The sequence below is a fragment of the Plectrocnemia conspersa genome, unplaced genomic scaffold, assembly GCF_051122295.1.
Source record: "Plectrocnemia conspersa isolate PC_06_02 unplaced genomic scaffold, ASM5112229v1 ptg000001l, whole genome shotgun sequence".
Taxonomy (NCBI): Eukaryota; Metazoa; Arthropoda; class Insecta; order Trichoptera; family Polycentropodidae; genus Plectrocnemia; species Plectrocnemia conspersa.
This window is the reverse complement of record NW_028277165.1, coordinates 16,735,200-16,757,041: the sequence shown is the minus strand read 5'-3', so window position 1 is coordinate 16,757,041 and position 21,842 is coordinate 16,735,200. Positions and strand designations below refer to the sequence as shown.

Sequence of the window (21,842 nt, the reverse complement as noted above, 5' to 3'; positions counted from 1 at the left end):
GAAATAAATAAATCAATTGGGCGACTTTAGTCGATTTCCGCGTTCAAAGGGTTAAGTGTACTTCAAGGACTTTAATATCTTACAATATCATATTTAAAATTGCAATAAATCAGTTCATATTAGGGATTTGTGGCTTTTTCAAATTAAAGAGATTAACTAAAGTCACACTAGGAACACAATTAGCAACAAAAAAACTGCAAATTAAGGAAAAATATATAAATTAATAAAAAAAAGCATTAAAAATATTAATAATTATTGATGTATTTTTTGCTTTAACAGTCTTTAAACTTCATTAATACTTTTTAAAAGGTAAATCACATTTTTTTTTAATTTTAATACGACATTTTAATAAATTGAGAATATACTATCTGAAATGTTGCAGACAGCGAAATATAAAAAAAAAAATATTGTACAATTTGTGTTTAAAATTATATTTAAAATAAAATAAAGCTACATTAGTAAACATAAAATCTAAAAAGTGTAATAATTTTTAATTAAGTTGGTCTTTGTTTTACATGCCACCCCTTTGGAGTTGCTACCCCGTGCACATTGTGTCAAAACAGCTCTATATTACGTATACATGCATCTGATGTTACATTTTCTTCTTTTTAATATAATGGCAAAAGTTGTATGCATATGAGGGTAGTTTGTCGCCGAGGGACAGAAGCGGCGTCACCCCCGCGAAACCTTTGGGATTCATTAATTACCTGAAAGCTCCTCGTGCGCTGCTAAAAGCTGTGCTCGCTTCAAATTAATTTATTAATTGACAACGTAATTAATGATGATTTATCATCGGTCGCGCGGGAGAAGCGCCACAACGCTTTTCCTCCTTACAACTAGGGGTGATTCTCCTTAATTTTTTTCTTAAGTGGTCTTGTCATCTTAATCGTGTGGAAGCCAAGCCGTCGACGTGGAGAGGGTTCAAATAATAATTTACCAACTTTGGCCATATTTGACTTTTAAAACAGTATCGTTAAGATCTATGTTAAAAGAATGAATATGTCATTTTAAAATATAATTAATTTTACTACCATTGAAATATCTATTTTATATGAGAATCATCAAAATAAGCGATGAGATTATGAAGATTAATTTCTTAGCTATCTCGGTTAAAACAAAATAGCTTCTGTCAATATTAATAGCAGCAAAATTGCTATCTATAATGAAGGTAAGTCAATAAATAGGGCAATAAACTATGAAACATAACATGCGTGCCATCAATTTAATTAATATAGCAATGTTATTATAATTTACGAAAAATAATGTTTCGTTATCATTTTCATTATCTTTCTTCTTATAAATAATATGGATTACATTGTAGAAAATACAATTATTGTTAAAGCGCATAAAGCGATTATTTTACATTGATAACTAAATCATATTGCCAAGATGTATTGTATGATATAATGTAAGAAATACTCAATACAAATAAACAAAAACCCATTAGTGAGTTTCCATCAAAATTTGTCAGAAAAAAGCTCAACTCGTATTCTGGTAAAATATGTATATATGTATATAGAATATATACATTTATTATTTAATACAAATATCGACATTATAAATTATAGCACAATAAAAAAATATTATTTATGTTTAACGATTGAAATCCTGATTTTTCCACGAAACATTTTAACATTGGCCATTGTGAGTGCAACAAAAGGGTTATTACAATATTAAAATACAAAAAATACTTCGTCATTGCAACATTATTAAAATGTGATACATTATAATATATCATCGCTAAGTTGCTAATGGAAACGGTACTTTTCGACACCGGGTAAGGGGACACTGTTGCAGTTCTACAAAAACGGATACCACAATCGGTACCAGGGACTAAAAAAATGCCGAATCACTGTCAATATATTAAATGTCCAAATACGAGCAATGGATCGGCTGTAATCAATTTCGAACGGTAAAAATCGAAGGTTAAAATGGGGGCGTAATCGCTTCATCAACTAGATTGCGATACCAATTGGTTAGGTTGGACGTGATTCTATTTTAGTAATAAAAAAGCGGTTCATTCATATCAAAACTTTAAGCGAAAATGTTCTTTATGTTGTGCTGTTTCATTTAATGAAAGAACACACATAGTTTGAAACTTAAGTTTCTATTATACAGTAGTTTTCTCATTTTCATGATTGCTCTTTGTTGTGTTCTATTTTGTATTCAATTTCTCAAAAGCACGAGGAAACTGTGTTTAATTCTATACACATAAAGGTGTCAGTTTTGTGTTGAGTTGTATGCTTCATTTCTATAATTGTATGCAATTATACGATAGCAAAAGGCTTCAAATAAATTAAAAAAAAATATTTTTTACAATGAGTTATGTTTTGATGTATATATTTACATACATATGTATATAAAAATAAAAGTAGATAATAAATCGAGTAATGTATATTAGTTAAAACATTTAATAGGTTGAGCTTTATTCAATAAAAACAAAAAGAGCTATACTTATAAAAATATATAAAGCAACATGTAAAAAATCTCTGCAAATAATTAAAAAGCAGATGTACAAGCAGTGACGTAGCTATGGGGGGGGGGGAGAGGGCAAGCCGCCCCGGGCGGCACTTGCTTGGGGGCGGCATATTCGCGATGGGATCGTCTAGTGTGGTTCTTAACCCTGAATGCACTAAAACATATATATATCCACGAATAACAAGAGCTTAATAATAACCAATTTATTATTTTAAGAAATGCTGATTGTATGACCCTGCAAAAAATGTATGGGAGCGGCAATTTTAAGGATCGCCCTGGGCGGCACATACCCTAGCTACGCCACTGTGTACAAGTGCTTCAAATATATACATATTTGTGTATTAAAACTAGACACAATATTATTATTTTATTATTCGAATATCAAATATATTCGCCCGTTTTGAAACTATTCGTTATTCGAATATATATCTAACTATTTCTAAAGTATTTGTTAATAAATGTAGTGTACAGTTGTGAGCTATTTATTTTTGTATTTACAATAACTTAGGTATTCAAATTTTTTTTGATATACCGCTGCATTATTATTTTTTGTTTATAATTTAAGATAAAATGTAATATTGTTTATAATTAATAACATAGATGTCACTAATTTACATACTTTGAGTCTAGTCCTAGTGTCTCTTTATTTACTCTAGAATTTCCCAAAAAAAATGCCAAATTGAGAATTTTTATTGAAATCTGCAAATTTCTCAAGAATTTTCGTATAGCCTTTTTGCTTAAATTCAATTTGTACGAATAGTTTTTAATGTTTTATAACCATGAGTTCGTGCCAGATGTTTGAAATATGCATAAGTCTGATTTTTTTTAGAAAAAAACTAATCCGATAAGAAGACACTGCTCCGCGAAAGAATTGGCAGATTTCAAAAATGTATGGGGGCTTTCCAATGTTTTTTTTTCCACTAAAAAAATCTTAAAACACTAATTATCATATAAAAAGATCTATACAATACTACATTGTATAGTTGTAATCACATACAATATAAAACATATTTTTTTATTTAGAAAAATTTTTCGAGAATTCTCAAAAAAATCAGAAAGTTACAATGAGAAATTTCATTTCTCGAGAGTTAAAAAACACCAAGAAACCAGAATGGCTACTTGTGGGTATTGATTGTGATTACCATATTGAAAGCATTAACCCTTTGAGCGGTATCGCCGTATATATACATTTTTAATTTGATTTAATGTAAATTATTGTTATAGAAAATAATACCAATAAATAAATATAACAAAAATTATTTTATATTAATTTTATAAAAAATATTGAGAGCTACTAAATTGATATAAAAAATCCACAAAAATAAATAGCAAAGATAATAATTATAAAGAAGTACGTGATAATAACTCATTCACAATTGTACGAGAATACTAACAAAAAAAGAAATGTGTATGAATTAACTCACTACTCAAAGCGTTAAGCTATGCGCCTTTTTCAATGAAATATTGAAAAAAATATGAAAATTATATGTATTTTTAAGAAAATAATGTAGTTATATTGTTTTACTTCAAACATTATAAAAGTCTCGCACTTGCTCTTTTATATGAGTCAATCCATGGCAGCAGGTGCGAACTGTCGATAACCCCAAGCAACGCAACGCAGATTGCGTACTCTCTCAGTCTCTAAGTGATGAGAATGACGTGTGACATTTCCAAAAGATGAATTACGGTTTGCGATAAAATTAAAAGTTCTTTGCAAGCGCATAGCTTACATTAAACTCCTATATTTAAAGTTTTTGAAAAGTATCATACGTTAAAAATATATTAATACTCACACTAATAAAACCATGTGTTTTATTCAGACTTTTATCTAGCCAGAAGCATAAACGCAAACGACACAAAAAATTTCGCTTCAACTACGTTGAGGATTAAAAAATGTCTATCCATGGGTCGCGACAAATTTAAAAAAAGTGGGGGGTGGGGGCTCGGAAATAAAATTAGTTTGCGTACCACTGTTCTTGTGCATTTATTATAACAGTAGTGGATAATTTTTGACATTGTTCGGAAAGTTCATCGATTGTTATAAACGCTTTTTAATTTTCAGTATCAGTGACAAGGGGTGGTTTTTGATCATATTTTTTATCTAAAACGCCACATTGATTAAAATTCACAATTGCATTCTGACTGCTCATTAAATCATTGGCAACACAATAACAAAGGCAATTATACAATACTTTTTTTTATAATAGTTTCTTATTTTGCACGTAATAAATTAATTTCCGAATAAACCTCGCACTTGGTGGGTTAATTTAAACACACAAACAAGCATAACGTAGTTATGATTAAAGCATGGTAAACTCTGTTACATCAAATGAACCTTAGTGAAAATAAAGTTTTAAGGTAAAAAATAAATTTTATTTGTATTACAAGGATAAAAAAATAAGACGATTCTAAATGCAATGACTAATTACTTGATATAAAAATTATAAAAAAACTTTATCAATATTAAATGAAGTAGACAAATTAAATTATTCCGCGAACGATCTAATGTGCCTCGCGTCATATGGGTACAAGCCGATGATAACAAACGGGGGCAGATAATGGTTGGAACCACCCCTCAAACGGCGGAGTCTAGAGGGTGGGTGGTGTTAAATGTGACTAATTTATATCGAATATGCTCGATCATGTCCCACCCGGTATAATATACATCGCTGTGCGGCATACTGATTCAGGCTCTGATGGACCCACGTTAGAAAATGTTCTTGTCACGATCTTTTAAGGGTAGAGATAAAAAAGAGAGGGCATGTGGATGCTATAAATGTACGTATAAGAAAAGAAACCGATAATTTTATTTTCTATATTTATTTAAAATAAGTATTTGCACAATATCTCTAATGACTTTTTTTGTATTAACTACAATTTATAATATCATATTTTATTTTGTCACACAGTAAAATAAAATATCATACTACAAAAATATATATTATTTGATTTTTACGTTAAATAACACGCTTATTATGTCATAATTTGTTAAAAAAAAAACATTTTTATGATAGATTAAAATATATATTATAAATATACATTAAAATATCCAAAGCGTGGTTGAAATTGCAAAAAAAATGTAATTTTTAATAATAATATTAAGAATATTAGCGTCGTGTATTTTCAGTTGAATATAAAAACGTTGTATTATTTTTATAACATATTCGCATATTTTATTAAAAAATGAAGACATTAATTCGGTGTAATATATAAGTAATCCTAATGAAAATATATATCATAATAAAACATATAATATAATACGCGTATTATGTATGCGTGTGTTATTTTATACTTTGTACGTAATCATACAAGACTGCGGATTCGGCGTAGTCTGCTAATTGAAATATCTTGTATATTTCATAATTGCGCATTAATTTACATGAGGATCAGTTCATTCCTTAAATCACAATTTTCCGTTCCCTCAGTTCGGGCTTTGAGCAAATTTATTAATGGACCGGTAGATTTTAATAGCGAAAATTTACATTTTAATATCAATACGCGCCGGCGTTGATTATTCTCTCCGATAATTATTTAATTTTTACGATATGAGAATTTATATGGAAAACCAATAATCGAAATTTAAGTGCAACATTCGTATGCCCGCGTAATGTATCACTATACGCATTAACCATCCCCACCCGCTCGATGGTGGTGTATGAAAAAGGTGGAAGCATATTTTTTTTTTTGAACCATTCGGAAATGGGCTGAATTCTCACAAGCAACGTTCCGAGGATCGTTTAACCCATATTTTCAAAGAACCGCAGACGATTTATCAAAACAGTCTCAAAAGGGAGCGCTCCTCGCATAATCTATGGACTGCCTAGCACCTCGGAACTGTATCAAATGAAACTTATCGTTTCGTTTTACGGGACAAGAAATAAACTTACGTGTACATTTGATTGATTAAAAGTGCCCTTCGAGCCAAATAAAACATATACTACACACAAAGCAATAAAATACCCTTCTGCATATTTGACTAAAACTTTGGTTTATTGCTTATCTTAAATCGTGGTTGATAAAGAGATTATTATCACCGCGAATAAATTCTTTCGCACTCTTTTTTTTAGACTACTTAGGACCCTTTTATAGATATAATAAAATATAATTTAGATGCACAATATTAATTTTTATCTCTTGTATGACTTATATATTGCTAACACTACTAATAAGATTCATTTCAATATTGCTTTCTGTCTTCTAGAGATTTAATAAACAAAATATTTATAATATATAATATGGATGTAGCATATATTTATAGAGGCGGCCCTCGACTTTCGCACAATTCGCTATTTCGCACATTTAAAAAAAAAAAACAATTTTTTAAAATTTAATTTTTTTTAAAAAACGTTTTGATAGCGGTGAATCTTTTGCTTCAATCGGACGTTCGTATGATACAAACATGTCTACGATATGTTCAATTTTGCAAAATAAAAATATAATTAAAGAATACGTTCAAAATTGTGGAAAATAAAAATATATTTATATTATTTATTTAAAGATATATATAAACACAGCAAAAAAAAAAAACATAGATGAAATGGAAAATCTTTATCATCGTAGATCGATGACCAACATCAAAAAGATGTCCCTCTGAGTATTTTAATTATTGAAACAAAAGCTCTTAGTTTGCACAAAGATTGGAAGGATAGATAAAAAAAATATTTTAACACGGTTTTTCAAGCAAGTAACGGTTGGTTTTACAATTTTAAAATGAGGTATTCTTTACATAATATTAAATTTACTGGAGAATCAGCTAATGCGGATAAAGATGCTGAAAAAGAATTTATTTCCTAATTATCCAAAATTATTGAAGATGTAGAATATTCCTCAAGCCAAATATTCAATGTAGATGAGACAGGTTTATTTTGGAAAACTCTTTAACAATGAAAAATATGAATGAAGCCTTCACGCACCTTGACAAATTTTTAAATATTATGGAAGATAGTGATCCTAATGAAGAACGCATACCTCAAGTGCGTGGGGCGATCAATAAAAACATAGCATGTTATAAAATACTATATGAAGAAAAGAAAAAGAATAGTGGAAAACAGTTAACTCTTGATAATTTTTCAAAGAGAACACCCGCAAACCCCACTTAAACGTGTCTCTTAAACGCCTCTTAAACATCTTATATTTACTTGATAAATAAATATTTTAAAATACACACAATTTCAATTTTTTTTTACTTCCCTCGACTGTCGTACATTCAACATTTGTGCGTTATGTGCGAAAGTCGAGGTCCGCCTGTAATAGGTTGTTTCACATAAAGTGGCAGAGTTTTTAGTGAGATTTAAAACTGAACTATTATTTTATTATACAAAAATACCAGTTATTAAAAAACCTTGCTTACAAAAAATATATTTTAAAAGGTTGTGACGTCAGCAAAGGCTTTTATAATAGCAATCTGATTGTTGAAAACGAATTTTAAAGCAATAAATGGGATAATCTGTAGGCAAAAGGTCAGTGAAATATGGGAATAAAGCAAAATTATCAATCTTAATTTGTTTAATTTTACAACGGTAATTAGAGATGTATGAGGTCTTGCATTATCATAAGTAAAATGTATAATTTTATATGTATGTATTTATTTTCTTACAAAATAATATCGCTGTAGAAATATTACCTGGTTCAAAAAAAGATTGATTAATTATCTCCCCAAAGCACCACTAAATTTATTTCGATGTCAAACTCGGTTTTAAAACATATTTCAACACCTCTGCAGTCTTACCATTAACTTGGTATTATCTATTGCAGGTAAAGATTTTTATTCAAGAACTATTAAAAAGCAGACTTTGAAACGATGCTGTTGTTGCATTTTCACAAATATCCTATGGCATCTAATGTAGTAAAATGGTTGCAGAAAAAGTTTGTTGTGAATATCAGAACGGTTGTTGCTAGATTAGGTTCTACTGGACTCAATTTTAATGCTAATATTAGCAGTACCATTATTTTTAAAACTAACGCTTTACAGCTATCTGACGTTATTTGAGACGTTTACTTCTGCATAAGAGATTTTAACTGGATCGATAACATTTGCAATTTATATAAAATGGCAAATGTTTAAATGCAAAGTTGTGTCTTAGATTGAGTTCTATAAAAAGTTTAAAGAAAGAAACTCCATTGGTTTTTGTACCAATCTTAGAAGATACCTTTATCCATCCATGTTTATTTATGGTTATAATAAATAACAGGAATATTTTATTTCAGTCATTTTCATTAAAAATAAATAAATAAATTAATTTCAACCACAGATAATCCGCACCTAAATAATCGAAAGTACACTGTATTTTTTTAACACAAAAAAGCTGCTGCTCGCCAAAGTATATTTATTATTCAGCTAACGCCTCTGCAATGGTGATTGTAGAGCTTTCGCAATAATCTAATAAATCTGAATGTACTATGAAGCAGCAGTTTGTGTTGATGCTAAAATATTTAATGTACATATGTAATGTTTAACTTTTGTTAAAACAAATGTCTTTTTAAAAGTAGATATCCGTATTAAAATATTTTCTTTGAAATCACTGAGTTAAAAAAGTCGGTATTTTTTTACAAATTAAAACTTTGCGTTTGTGAAAGCTAGTGTGTATTTATTCAACTGTGTCTATTGTAATAGCGTTTGGTGTTGTTTTAAATTTCATTTTTGATAATAATTATTGTTTTTATTAAATTTCACTCAGGTTCCATCACATCACTTTCTACGTTACTATTTTTTCTGTTAAGGATTGGTTTGAATATTTTATAAAAAAAATTATATTATGAATTTAGGCACAGTGACAAACTTGAGACGAACAAATAGAAAATGAAATAAAGCTGAACATTTTCCCGTTGTCACTCGTTTATGTATACACTATTTAAAAAGAAAATTATTATCTGCCTTTGTTTTGGTAATGAGTTTGATATTAGCTTCGCCTGAGGCACGAAAGAATTTCAGTGCGAATGTGGAATTGAACCGCAGACAATGGCGCGAACAAACACATTAATTTGCAGCGACAGAGCTTGTTACAAGCACCCACAGAGAACTGTGTCAAAGTTAAACCAACCCTTGCTCGCCGCACGAGGGCGAGGATTCAACGCACAAAGCCACTGGATACCAAAGCGGTCGCCGACTTTCCACCCCAGTTGCCTGCAACAATTTTCCTTTTATCTGGCTTCGTTATAAACGAACGACCTTTCGTCGTGCGCTTCGTTATGAAAATTCGATTAGGTGCTACGGTCATGTTTCCCCCTTTTTTCGGGACAAATATTGGGTTATCCACGAAATTCGTACGATAATATCATAAGCACATTTAAACATTATTAATATAAATATTATTATTTATGTTAATATTAAATATTATAATTCTACATATTGACGTTTGTTTGGCGACACCTGAATACAATACCAATAAAATTAGTAGAATTTTAAATATTGTGGGTGTTTTAACCACCTGCGCAATTTTATATAATTTAGAGGCCACTCTAACGACCATAAACAAACGCAAAGAGAGTATCATAAGTTGGGCTTCAAAGTAGCTACACATCAATGGAAGAGAGATCTGGTGACTAAACAATTTTGGTAATAATAATTGGAAATATTGTGCGGACTACTTAATAGCACTACCCGGAAACATAAATCACCCATATGTACCATCAAAAAACTACTTTTTGTTTGGAAAAGATTTTAAATTTTACCCTGTGCATAATACTATTGTTTGCGGGAGTGAAACATTTCGTGGGTATATCTAAGAAGCGACGCAATTGCCTAACAGACATTCTCACATGCAATTTGCCAGAGCTATCTCAAACTATCATTAAACAATATGTGACATATAGAACGAGAAGCAGCAGAAATGATAAGCCATGAGTCCGCATCGACATAAGAGACATTAGGCGATTGTTCAAGAGTATTGTGAGAGAGCATAACGAAAATCCAAGCCGCTTTGCCGAAATCACAGCCGACAATAATACAACTCAACACGCCAGCGAAGACTCCACCGCCAAATAGCAAAGGAATATACATTGCTCTCTCTATGTATAGTGATTTATATATGTTTATAAAATAAATTATTACGAGCTTTTCCGACATTTATTTGGCTGCAAAGTCACACCCCTTCGGACTCAAAACGCGAAAATATAAATCGTGTTATCTTAAGCTTATTTAAGTACTGGTGTTACACAGTGTAATAATATTAAAAAACACCCTAACATCGAGGTTTTTATTAATAATGTGGCGACCACACATATAGGCACATTTAGAAGGGCAATTGTCTCATTGATAATGACCGAGACCAAAAACGTTCATTCATTAACAATGAGACAAACATCATCATCTTTTGACCACACAGCACGGGTCGTTAGGAGAATCCCTTTTGTGACAAAATGGTACAGACGCAATCAATCACCACAATGCAAACCCTTTCCGAAGAATTCGAAAGTCTGGAGCCAAGCAAAAAACTGGCTTTCGAAGATACACATCCGATTTCTCGAATTCTAAGAAGCTAGGAGATCGATGCACAATCGCGACTGGCCACCTAGCGTGCATCCCCCTAAAAAATATAAGCCCGGACTCCAACGAGGAGAGGGCAGACGGTCAAGAGACGGTCCGAGATACGAGACGGCTGAGGCACGAGTCAAGAGACATCACCAGACAGCAGAGCCAGCGACGCAGACAACCAAAGAGCCAAGATCTACCAGCAACCATCCGGAAGAACCAGTCACGCGCCCTCACCGACAGACCTGAAGATCACACCTGACACTCGCCGCACGCAGCCACAGAGCCCTGAGACATAATCACCTGCACACCTTCATCGCGAGAAACGATACGCCGTAATCGTCCATAGGCAAAATTGTAATTATAACTTAATAAACAATCTAATAGGATTCACCGAAGAGTCTCATTGGCCGCGAGGTCAACCACCCCTAGGGCTACGGCCCCTAAAATAACACAGTAAATAACGCATTTCAACAATGATAATTAAAAAAATTAATTTAATCGGCATAGGAATGTACATGATACAGAGACCAAGGACAGCGCAGAATTTACGCGGATTGGGTGTTAGAGCAGCAGGAAATTGATGCTGATTTTGCAAATAAAATCTTCTTTTCTGTTAATGCTCATTTACACCTCTCTGAGTATTTTAATAAGCTAATTTACTACATAAAGTGAAAGGAAAATCTTCACGTGATTCACGAGAGACAATTACTTGCCTCAAAAGTGACTCTTTGGTACGCATTGTAGCCGGGCGGCGTCATTAGACCTAATAAGTCTATTTTTATTTAAGAATACTCGCATGGCCCTATTTTGAAATGTTTGCAACATTAATACATCTAATTTATTAAACATGTCTAATATTGTTGCACAATAATTAAAATGGAGTAATATGATAATATTGTAAATTATTTTGTTGTGTTTATAATTAACATATTTTTATTTAGGATAATATAAATATTTTTCTATTTATATTGTAGATATCCAATTTTAAATTTGTGTTTTAATAAAAGTTAAAAAACTGAAGTTGGATCACCCTTCATTAAAAGCATATACATTCTTACTCAATGTGACAAATATTTCCTATGTTTTATGTCGGTCATAAATCATAAATCTTAATATGTGACCTACATAGACATGGAGTGGTTGGCTAATCGTAAGATGCATTTAGAACAGAACACAAAGAGATGTGAGATCTAAATTAATTGTACACACATATAATCATAAAGAAGTTATAAATGCTTTATGGATAGCTTATTAATTAGGATATTTGATATTTTTTTAATTATTAACGTCTAAGTTTATTAAAAGTGAGCGATAGTATATCTATGTTAGTTTTCGATACTACTGATTTTATTCTAAAGTCCAATATTGCATTCATTTCATTCAATTTTTGACATTTAATACTCGAGTAGGGTGCAAAATGCGTTCGATAAATTAGTTCCGCACAAAGAGTGCGTCAAATTGAATTAGCGATTAAATATAGAAGAAGATCAGAGGAAAAGTAGTAGAAGAAAGGTGAACAAGTAGGCAGCGGGGACCTTCGAAAGGGACAAGTGGGCGGATGATGCGAAGGGGACGAAGCGGAATGATTGATGCGAACGCTTCGCCCTGACCTTTAAAAAAGGGTCAATATATTATATAAGCGGAGAGATACACACGCGAAATAGACCAAAAAATAGCCGACGCAGGCAATAGGGTAAATAGAGGCCGAGATCGATTGACCTAGCGTTAGGGAAATGTAAGAACTTTGCCTCGATGGCCAATCGCACGTGATTATGACGTTTACAAGTCGATCCGCTATATACACATCATGACTCATACGAGGGTCCTCGAGGGTTAGACAGAAGGTTATTTGAATGTGATATTCGATAGGATGTGGGAAGCGGATGATATATATTGAATGATATTAAGGAAATAGATGAATACAGGTAGTTTTGATGGCCATAATAACGTACTTTAGGAAAAGGTTTGGTTATAGCGGCATATTTCATGAATAAAATTCAGTAATATATATATGATACGTTTCGTAATATTATATTGATTGAAATTGGATAAACATTAAAATGTTATTAATTATCGCTGTATTGACCTCACAATCCACTATGATTTATATGTTCCAACATATGACACCACAAGCTCATATATTTTTCTAATTTGCTCCAATTCAGAAAGTAAATAATATAAGGCTAAAATATTTTTTGCATACTCCACCACACTGCAGTTTCTGCTTGGGTTCACGTAAAGTGGGAAAGTTTACTAGGCTTTAGTATTAGCAACGCTGTGCTTTCAGTATGTGTTTAAATACCTGTTTGTGTAATCTGTTTTTTATTGAGAAATTGTTGCTGCAATTTATCGCCAACGTGAATGTTGTTCTTTTTAAAATTGCTCCTTCATTGCTAAGGAACGTGACCATCGTGACGCGTTCCAATCTTGTGCAGAATGCTCCTGCAGTTTTCTCTTGATTCAGCTGCCTGTAGTACTTTGACCATTAGAGTCCATTTGTTTTTTTTATTTGGTCGAATAATTGACTTTATGCACATGCCAACTTATATTATTACACAATCGTTATGAGAATATTTTACTGCTCTTTAATTTGTGCACTTTTTAGTGGATCTCTTTTTGTGTAAGGGAATAAATATGCCTTTAGAGTTTAAACCATAACCCGCTTTCCCATATTTTGTTGCATATATCACACAAGATGGCAATACCCTTGTCTCCGAGTTCATTAATCATTTCCGCTGAAACTTCATCGCTACCTATGGATTTGTTCATCTTCAGTTTTTTAATAGCTTTATCAATCTCTGCAGGTAATATATCTGGTACAAAGCTAAATTCGGTTACAGTGCTGAATTCTTTAAATCAGTCTCAGCTTTATTCTTTGCATATTTATAAAACTTCATCGAGATCCATTATGGGGCTTTCCGAGCTATCCCCAATTACCCATGGTTTTAGATAAGAATCATTTAAATTGATCTTTTGTTCGATTCGTAAATGATTTTTATATATTTCGGTGCAGATTCGTTCTTATTTCAATGTCCATTTTAACAAACAAAATGTTACAAAATGGCATCGTAAATTTAAAATAAGTAGAAATGACTTATAACAAAGTAAGAGTAAAAGGCTGCCTGGTTCCAGTAATAAGTTCTTTCAGAGGAATAAGGATTTTTTTTATTAATCTCATTAACCTCAACCATTGAGATTTTATGAAACGCCTCTAATCAATTTCTTCATCCAAATACCTCATTCATAAGCCGTTTCTAATAAAACCATATATTTTTCGCTTCCATCAAATTTTTTCAGGGTCTATTTATTGCACATTATTACTGGTCATGTCTAATTTTCAAACGTTATACCTGAACTACACTCTGGAAGTTGGCAAAGGATGGCCAAGGACGGAGAATATAGTGGGTTACTTCGGTCGAGTTCGGTATAAAATCTCTCGGAAGTTGTACGAGGTTACCGAGAACGGAAGGTAAAGTGGGGGTAATTCAGTCGACTTGGCCAGCTTCGAGCGCTTCCGAACATTGTCGGCAAACGGACCGAAGTCAAAGATACGAGCGGTAAGATACTTCCCCTTTCGCTCTCTCGCGTGTTAAGTGACGACAGTGAGAGAAATAATGATATGGTGTTTCGCAAACTGAGATAGAGCGAATAACTCAGTTCAATTTCAATATGCGCGTAGGCGTCCTATGGTCAACGCACATGTCGAGCGCTGCATCGTGGTCACGTGGTCAAGTTATAATACCACATACTTATCGGGGACTTCAACAGACTCTTACTGACATCTTTGAATATTTTAGGGCACCAAAAGGGATTAATTATATTTTTGATAGTATATTCTTCTAACATATATCGTTACTATATATTTTTTCATATAAAATTAAATAATTAAAAAATAATTAGTGGTACTTGATATTGTTAAAAAAAATCGTTATGAATATCCTTATGTATTTTCATAGATCGATTTATATAAATTTCACACAATAACGAATTCTTATTTAGAATCGATAGCGACAAATTCTAGAATAGTCACAGATGTGGTGTTCGTATTCTGAAGTATAATTTTTATGCCTTATGGTATTTTGCAAAAGCCGACAAAGATGTTGCGTAAATTGAATATTTACGACCGAAAATTTTTCACTGATATTGTATTGGTGAGTGCCCACACAAACTTTCATAATTATCAGTAGCGTAATTTTAATAATATGACAATTTAAAAATTGCAATTATTTAGCACATTTTTCGATCACGCGCAAATATGCCAGCTGTACATGACAGCAGCCGCCGTCCGGACGGCATATGAAATTTGTGGCAGTGTGGCCGCTCTCGGAAGTTGGCGACCTCGGCCGACTTCAGTAAAACTTCGGTTCGGACAACTTCCAGAGTGTAGTGCAAGCATTACGATTGGTCTTATAATCTAGGTGTATATTATCATTTCGTTTTCATCATTCTCACTAGTATGTTTGCATTTGTGTGTGTTACGATATATTCTGCATACTTTTAGTTTAATTGTTTAAACCAATTTGAGTTCTAAGAATCATTTAAATTAACAATCTTCCTTATTATTTGGGATATATGATAGTATAAAAAAGATAAAGGTAGATAAACACAAGACTACGCTTTTACGATTGCATTGTATTTATGCGTAGATACATACACACAGACGTGTTTAGAACTCTAAACATCGAATGGTAAAAGTTTCAGAAAGCAGAACACGTTAAATTAGACTAATGAAAGGTTTCGCCGAAACTTTGCAGCCGAAACGTAATGGAAGCAATAAATACTATTCGTAACACTTTATAGCCGAAAGGAAAAAATAGGAAACACCAGAGCATAATCCACAAAACAACCGATAATTATTAAGAGTACACAACCGAAAGTAGCCGTAAGGGGCTTAAGGGGTGTTCGATACTTCGGGACCTGATAATGTGGCGGTTGCACGTGATTGGATCGTAAAATATTTACGTTGAACGTTTCGGTTTTGGCTTAATATCACGTACGCCTCAAATTAGCACATACAATTACTAAATTTTCGATAGTAATACGCTTTGCGATAATATTTATAGTTTCTATCACAATCATTGTTTTGTTGGAAACAGAGTTGCACGAAAACATATATATGGTAATACGTTTTGTGTTGTTATTAAAGTAAATAAATAAATAATCCGATATACACATATTTTCTATGAAAATATTCTATAGAGTAGTTTCTCGACAAAGAACACTGCACTGTGCATTTTGTAGACTCAATTAAAAGGTACGTAGATTTAATGCGATGCTTTCTACGTACCGGTTTACACGTGTATTACGAATAAAATGTATGTATTAATAATTTCATTCTCTAATTATTTTTATAATTATTGCATTATTGTAATTGACGTTATGCACGAGCATTCTATTGTAAATTATACATACATAAGTATGCTGAGCTGAATATTGACATGTGATGTAATTAATTAATTACAATGTAAATTGTAATCCAAGGTTCATAAGTATTAATTATATGTGATTTTGTGCTATTTAATCTATCTCAATAAATCTAATATGCATGTATGAATATATGTATTAACTTCTAATTAATCGTAAAAAATAGGGAGTTAAAAGTCACAATGCTTTGATTGTAATTATATTTGATATATCTTGTTTATTTTAATGATTATTAATCATAAAATATATAAATACTATAAAAATGCTATATAAAATAAATATTCACATAATAATAATCTATAAGAATTATGAGTATATGTTGTAATTATTGGGACAATTTTATCGTGAAATACGATGTATTATTATATTTTTAATTTAATTATAACCTTAACAGGCTTTCGACCACCATTTTTTATTAAATAAATTATAACAATAAAATACTTATTAACCGGTTATGGTTATAAATAAAAAAATAATCAAACAGTTTTCACAGTTATGAAGACAAATATTTAAAAATAACTAACGAAAGTTTAATTTTAAGCTCTATATTAAAATTATGTAAGAGTTTAAAATGTTCTAAGACTCTGTATATACTTATTTACATATTAGTTAATTTTAGCTAGCATATGTAATAATATCATTTAATTGCAGTTAATGACCTTGAACGCGATCCGATTTACCCTAAGCCTCGTTTATACCTTGAACTTAAAAGAACAAAAAAACGAAGTTTTAGGGTACTTTTTTGTAAAAAAACTCTAGAATTAAGCGATAATTCTTTTTCCATCGTTCTTATTTACTAAGGGAAAGAGAAAAATAATAGTTACAAAAATCACTTATTATCAATAGATTGTGTAATAAAGAAGAAAAAATCACTATGCATATAAATAATATATGAAAAATAAAAATGTTGTTTAAATATAAAAATATGAGAATATTTTTTACATGTGTTGCATGAAAACATTTTTTATATTCAATACAAATGAGGCTAGATATTTTTACAGGTCTTCATATAAAAAATTGTATACAGCGCATCGTCAAAAAAATACTATGTGAAAGTTTTAACCAGCTGCAGAATTTCTTAGAATTTAAAGGTGAGGCTAACGAATATTTCGAACAAATAAAAAAAAAATTTTTTTTCACAACAATAAATATTTTTCATAACAATAAAATAAGATCTCATGATCAAAGAAATGGGTTACTAATTGAAAATATTTCACGGACTACCTAATAGCATATTTGTGCCGAGACGTTATTCACTGATAAGTACCACTGAAAAATAACTCTTTACTTGAAAAGGATGCGCGCTAAGAAATACGTTTTACCCACGCACAATACTATTGTTATTCTGGTTTTGGTTAAAACGTCTAAGTAACCATTTTGACAATTTATATTTTAAGGTGTAATTATGTTTTGTGGGCGTGGCAAACATTTTTATTTGCGGTTCACTAGAGCTGTCTCTAATCAGAATTATAAAAAAAATGTGACCCATGGTCACGTGGTGAAAGACGCAGAAGACCACGGAATCACAGCAGTAGAAGCGAGCCAGGACACGAGACACATCAACGGGTTGTCCAGCACCAGCACGAGAACACATTACGACAGGTTACAGCTGCTCCACAAAACACAGCCGACAATAATACAACTCGACGCGCCAATGAAATCTCTTTGACTTATAAAACCTGCTATTTTAATAGCTTTTACAAAAAATTTTGGCGTCTATTTTTGCTGAAAAGTCACACTTTTTCAGCCTTAAAACTCTAAAACTAACTTAATTTTGCACAATCCTGATATTAACTTTAAGGTACAATTTTTATAATCTTGCGTTATAACGGGGCGAATCAGTAGCAACTGGGTAAGTCAATCAAACACAGACAATACATGCAAGTAAGTATTAAAACGCCAAGCTAAAAGTCAGGTGTTGTAATTGTTTTGTAAAATTCAATCAATATGTAACTTTGCAGCTGGGCTGGTTTTTAATAATAGCGTATTTTTATAATTTTAAATTCGAGTCTGCTGCGAGGACCCGAACCCTTCACCTCTGGGTTATCATTTCAATGCTTTATGAACTACACTATTCTATGAACTACACAAAAAAAAATGCAACGCTTCGCAAGTGTTAACAAAGTGTTACAATACACAAAGATAAGCAAAATTGACGGCGAAGTTTAATAAAAATTAAAATACGAAATTATATTTTTGCCTAACAAATTAGCATTAACAAATTTGTTAGAAGAAGAAAAGAAAAGAAGAAAAATATTATAATTAGATATAACTAAAAGAGAATATCTTAATGATACGTAAGATTACTAGTATATATAAACGAATTATTTTTTCATTTCAGAAGAGAAAGCAAAATTGTTTTTTAGAGTAATTAAAAGATAAAAGTTTTAGAGGTAAACTCTCATGTTTATTGTAATACACTATTCTCCTATCATAACAAATAATATGTATGATATCAAGCAAGCTAAAAATAGCTAGGCGTATCTGTTTCTTACAGGCTTACTCTATATATATATTTCTTAAGAGCTCATTCACGAAGAACAACAAAGTCTTACACAGCATTCGATTTATCCGTTCTGTCGCGCGAGTGACAGATACACTATACAGTATGTTCGCGAGTTAATAAATTGGGCGATATTCATGTATGAGAAGCGTTAATCAAATGTGTAGTATTCGCATATAAGATCAGTATCTGGCACGTCAGAGGGCATATGGTGCGCTTGTTAATTACGCTCCTATCACATGAATAATGGCTGCGCGTCGTGCACAATCGTAACATCATGGCGCCGCTTAAATACTCTTCACCCATCTTCGTCAATTATAAAGTCGTGTATCACTCGACGCAAACGCCCGCCCTTCGTACTCGCTCTACGCGTGATATTTTCAGGGGCGATTGTTTTAAATGACGCGTCTCAACAACTGTGGAGTGGAAGCAAGGAGTGCCAATGTTCAGGACTTAAATATTTAATATAAAATTATTATTAAAATAAACTTTAATTTATTAATATGTGAAGTGCTTGGGCTGCGAAACTAAGTGGTTTAAGAATTAATTATCGATACAATATCGTTCTCCTTATCAAAAATATAGGCATTGCTGTAGTATGGCAACATAGCAGAAATTTTTTTATGTTAATAAATTCATTCATTGCCCTTTGTAAATTTTGCGCAATTGTGATGTTTAATTACCTGAATTGTTTATATAATTTTATTTCAAGAACAAAGGGTTAAACATTTATTTGAAATTTCCCTTTCAATTAGTCGATTTGCTAATGGCATATTATCATTTGCATGTGCGTTTAATACAAATATTCAGTTGATCAGCTTCACGAAACTTCTTATAAAAGTCATTAAGTCACACAATTACTAACTGGGTTTTAGGAAACCATATGTATTTTATGTATATAAAAAAAACATTTTATATACCTGATTATGTACTGTTAAATTAATAGTATATTTTTATTATAATTTTTTAAAAATCAAATTACAATATTCAAATTGTTTTATTGATTTTCTATTTATAATATGTATCTCTTTGATAAAAACTTATTAATTTTTCTGATATTGCAGTATAAGTGATGTGAAGTTGAGGCAAAATAGAATAATTTTATTTATTAGGAACAGTGTAGCGCGGCTCTTAGTGACGCGTGCTAGACAAAAAATTCTACTCTACGCAAATTACTATTGTTCTTCGACTCTTGGTTACTAATCGCTTGAGTGGCCATTTAGACTGTTTCTTTATAGGCCTGAAAAAAATTGTGAATATGTCCAAGAAGCAATTCAATTGACTCGCAATCATCATCATCTGCAAGTGTTAAAGCTTGACGACACGGAGATGCCATATCAGCAAAAACGAGCAGATACTGCCTCAACACAGTTGCTCCACCGACATGATAGTCGATAAAAAGACATTATATATTATACAAAGTCACACTCCTTCGGCCGCAATATCAAAAAAAAAAATATATCTGTTATTTTAGTTCTTATGTTCTTGTAGTATAATGTCAGTAGACACTAAAAACAATAAATTATTTTGGTTTAGTAATTCAATCGTGCCTTTATCTATTTAAAAATAATAAGGATTGTATAAAATAAAATAAACTAACCGTGTAAATAATATCATGCCAATAATTAAGCAAATAAGACGTCGGGTGAAATTCAGCCCTCGTAAAAATATATATATATAAATTGTGGTGAAACAAATAAACTCGCCCAGATGGCAAAGGCATTCATGTGAAAACAATTGTACTGAACGATTATTGGAATGCGGCCAAACAGCGCGAGCAAAATGGAAAGATATATATTCCTTTCGGGGGTTGGCACTGTTACGAAAACTCCCGTTTACAGTTGCATCCTCAAAAATTAAAACCCAATGAAAATAAATGCACATTGAAAAATATTACTTATTCATATCGATATCACTTACATGGCCCCCAAGTAGAGTGTGTCTGATTTGGCGTCCAAGTACATGGTCCTGTAGTAGAGAAAGTCTTCTTTACATCTAAATTCTCGAACATGATCTGAAATACAATAAAATAAAGTTGAATATATATATATATGTATGTATGTTGAGCGTATAAATTATAGAAACCCATCATAAGTCAATGACATTTTAATGACAGAGGACAAGAAGTCAAACGTTGTTGGTGACAGCCGATCGATATGGGACAGAAGACATTATACTATATAATAAATGTACACCCATACGCCATCGCATCAAGTCAACGGGGGTGAGCTAGCCCCCAGTAGGCATTATGTATTTTTTTTTGTTGCAGAAATTTTTCAACAGTGTCCCGGAATTATGCGGGGGTTAATAAAATGGCGTTACCTCAGCCGCAGGGGATGTTAAATAATCGGATTAAGGCAAGTCCGTAGCCCAGCAGGGTTACAGCAACTTGTAGCCATACGATCCAACTATTAATTAAATAACCACGATGTGCCGTCATATTAGCGAAGTTAGAAACGTCAACCCTTCACGTTATCGCGAAATGTTCCCCGCCAGGACCAAGTTCGCATAGGCGTTTTAGTTCATTACCGAAAGTTGGCGGAAGTCAAACGAAATAACCGTTTATACTATTTCGTACAATGTAAGATATCGCTGATTATACGAGTATTGCGCATATGTAGAATATACAGTACGTTCAATGTGTGAACGTATTCAAACTATTAGATTTACATTTTAGTGCTACAATTGAATTTTTAAATGATTGTTTATATTTTATAATTTTATTATTTTGAGTAACCGTATTATTTATATATATTTATAAATAATACGGTACACGCGTAAATACACCCGTACTATGGACACTATTTATTTAATAAATTAAATATACACAAAACACACAGTGTATTTTGTGACACGTACAAATAAGTTCTGGAAATGAAAAAAGTATGTCTTAATGAAAAGATACACATGTTTACATAGAAATATATTGGTAAAACAAGTTAGTCCTTATAAGATAATTTAAGT

The 21,842-nt window shown here is 31.7% G+C and overlaps 1 protein-coding gene across 1 annotated transcript in view; it reads right to left on the bottom strand.

Annotated features, from left to right (window-relative positions):
• LOC148239003 (semaphorin-2A-like) overlaps positions 1 to 21,842 on the bottom strand; it is a 478,624-nt gene that overhangs the window by 41,294 nt on the left and 415,488 nt on the right. Inside the window, exon 2 of the mRNA XM_088193180.1 lies at positions 20,799 to 20,892. Within this exon, the coding sequence (XP_088049306.1) occupies positions 20,799 to 20,892 (94 nt within the window). The remainder of the gene's footprint in view (positions 1 to 20,798; positions 20,893 to 21,842) is intronic.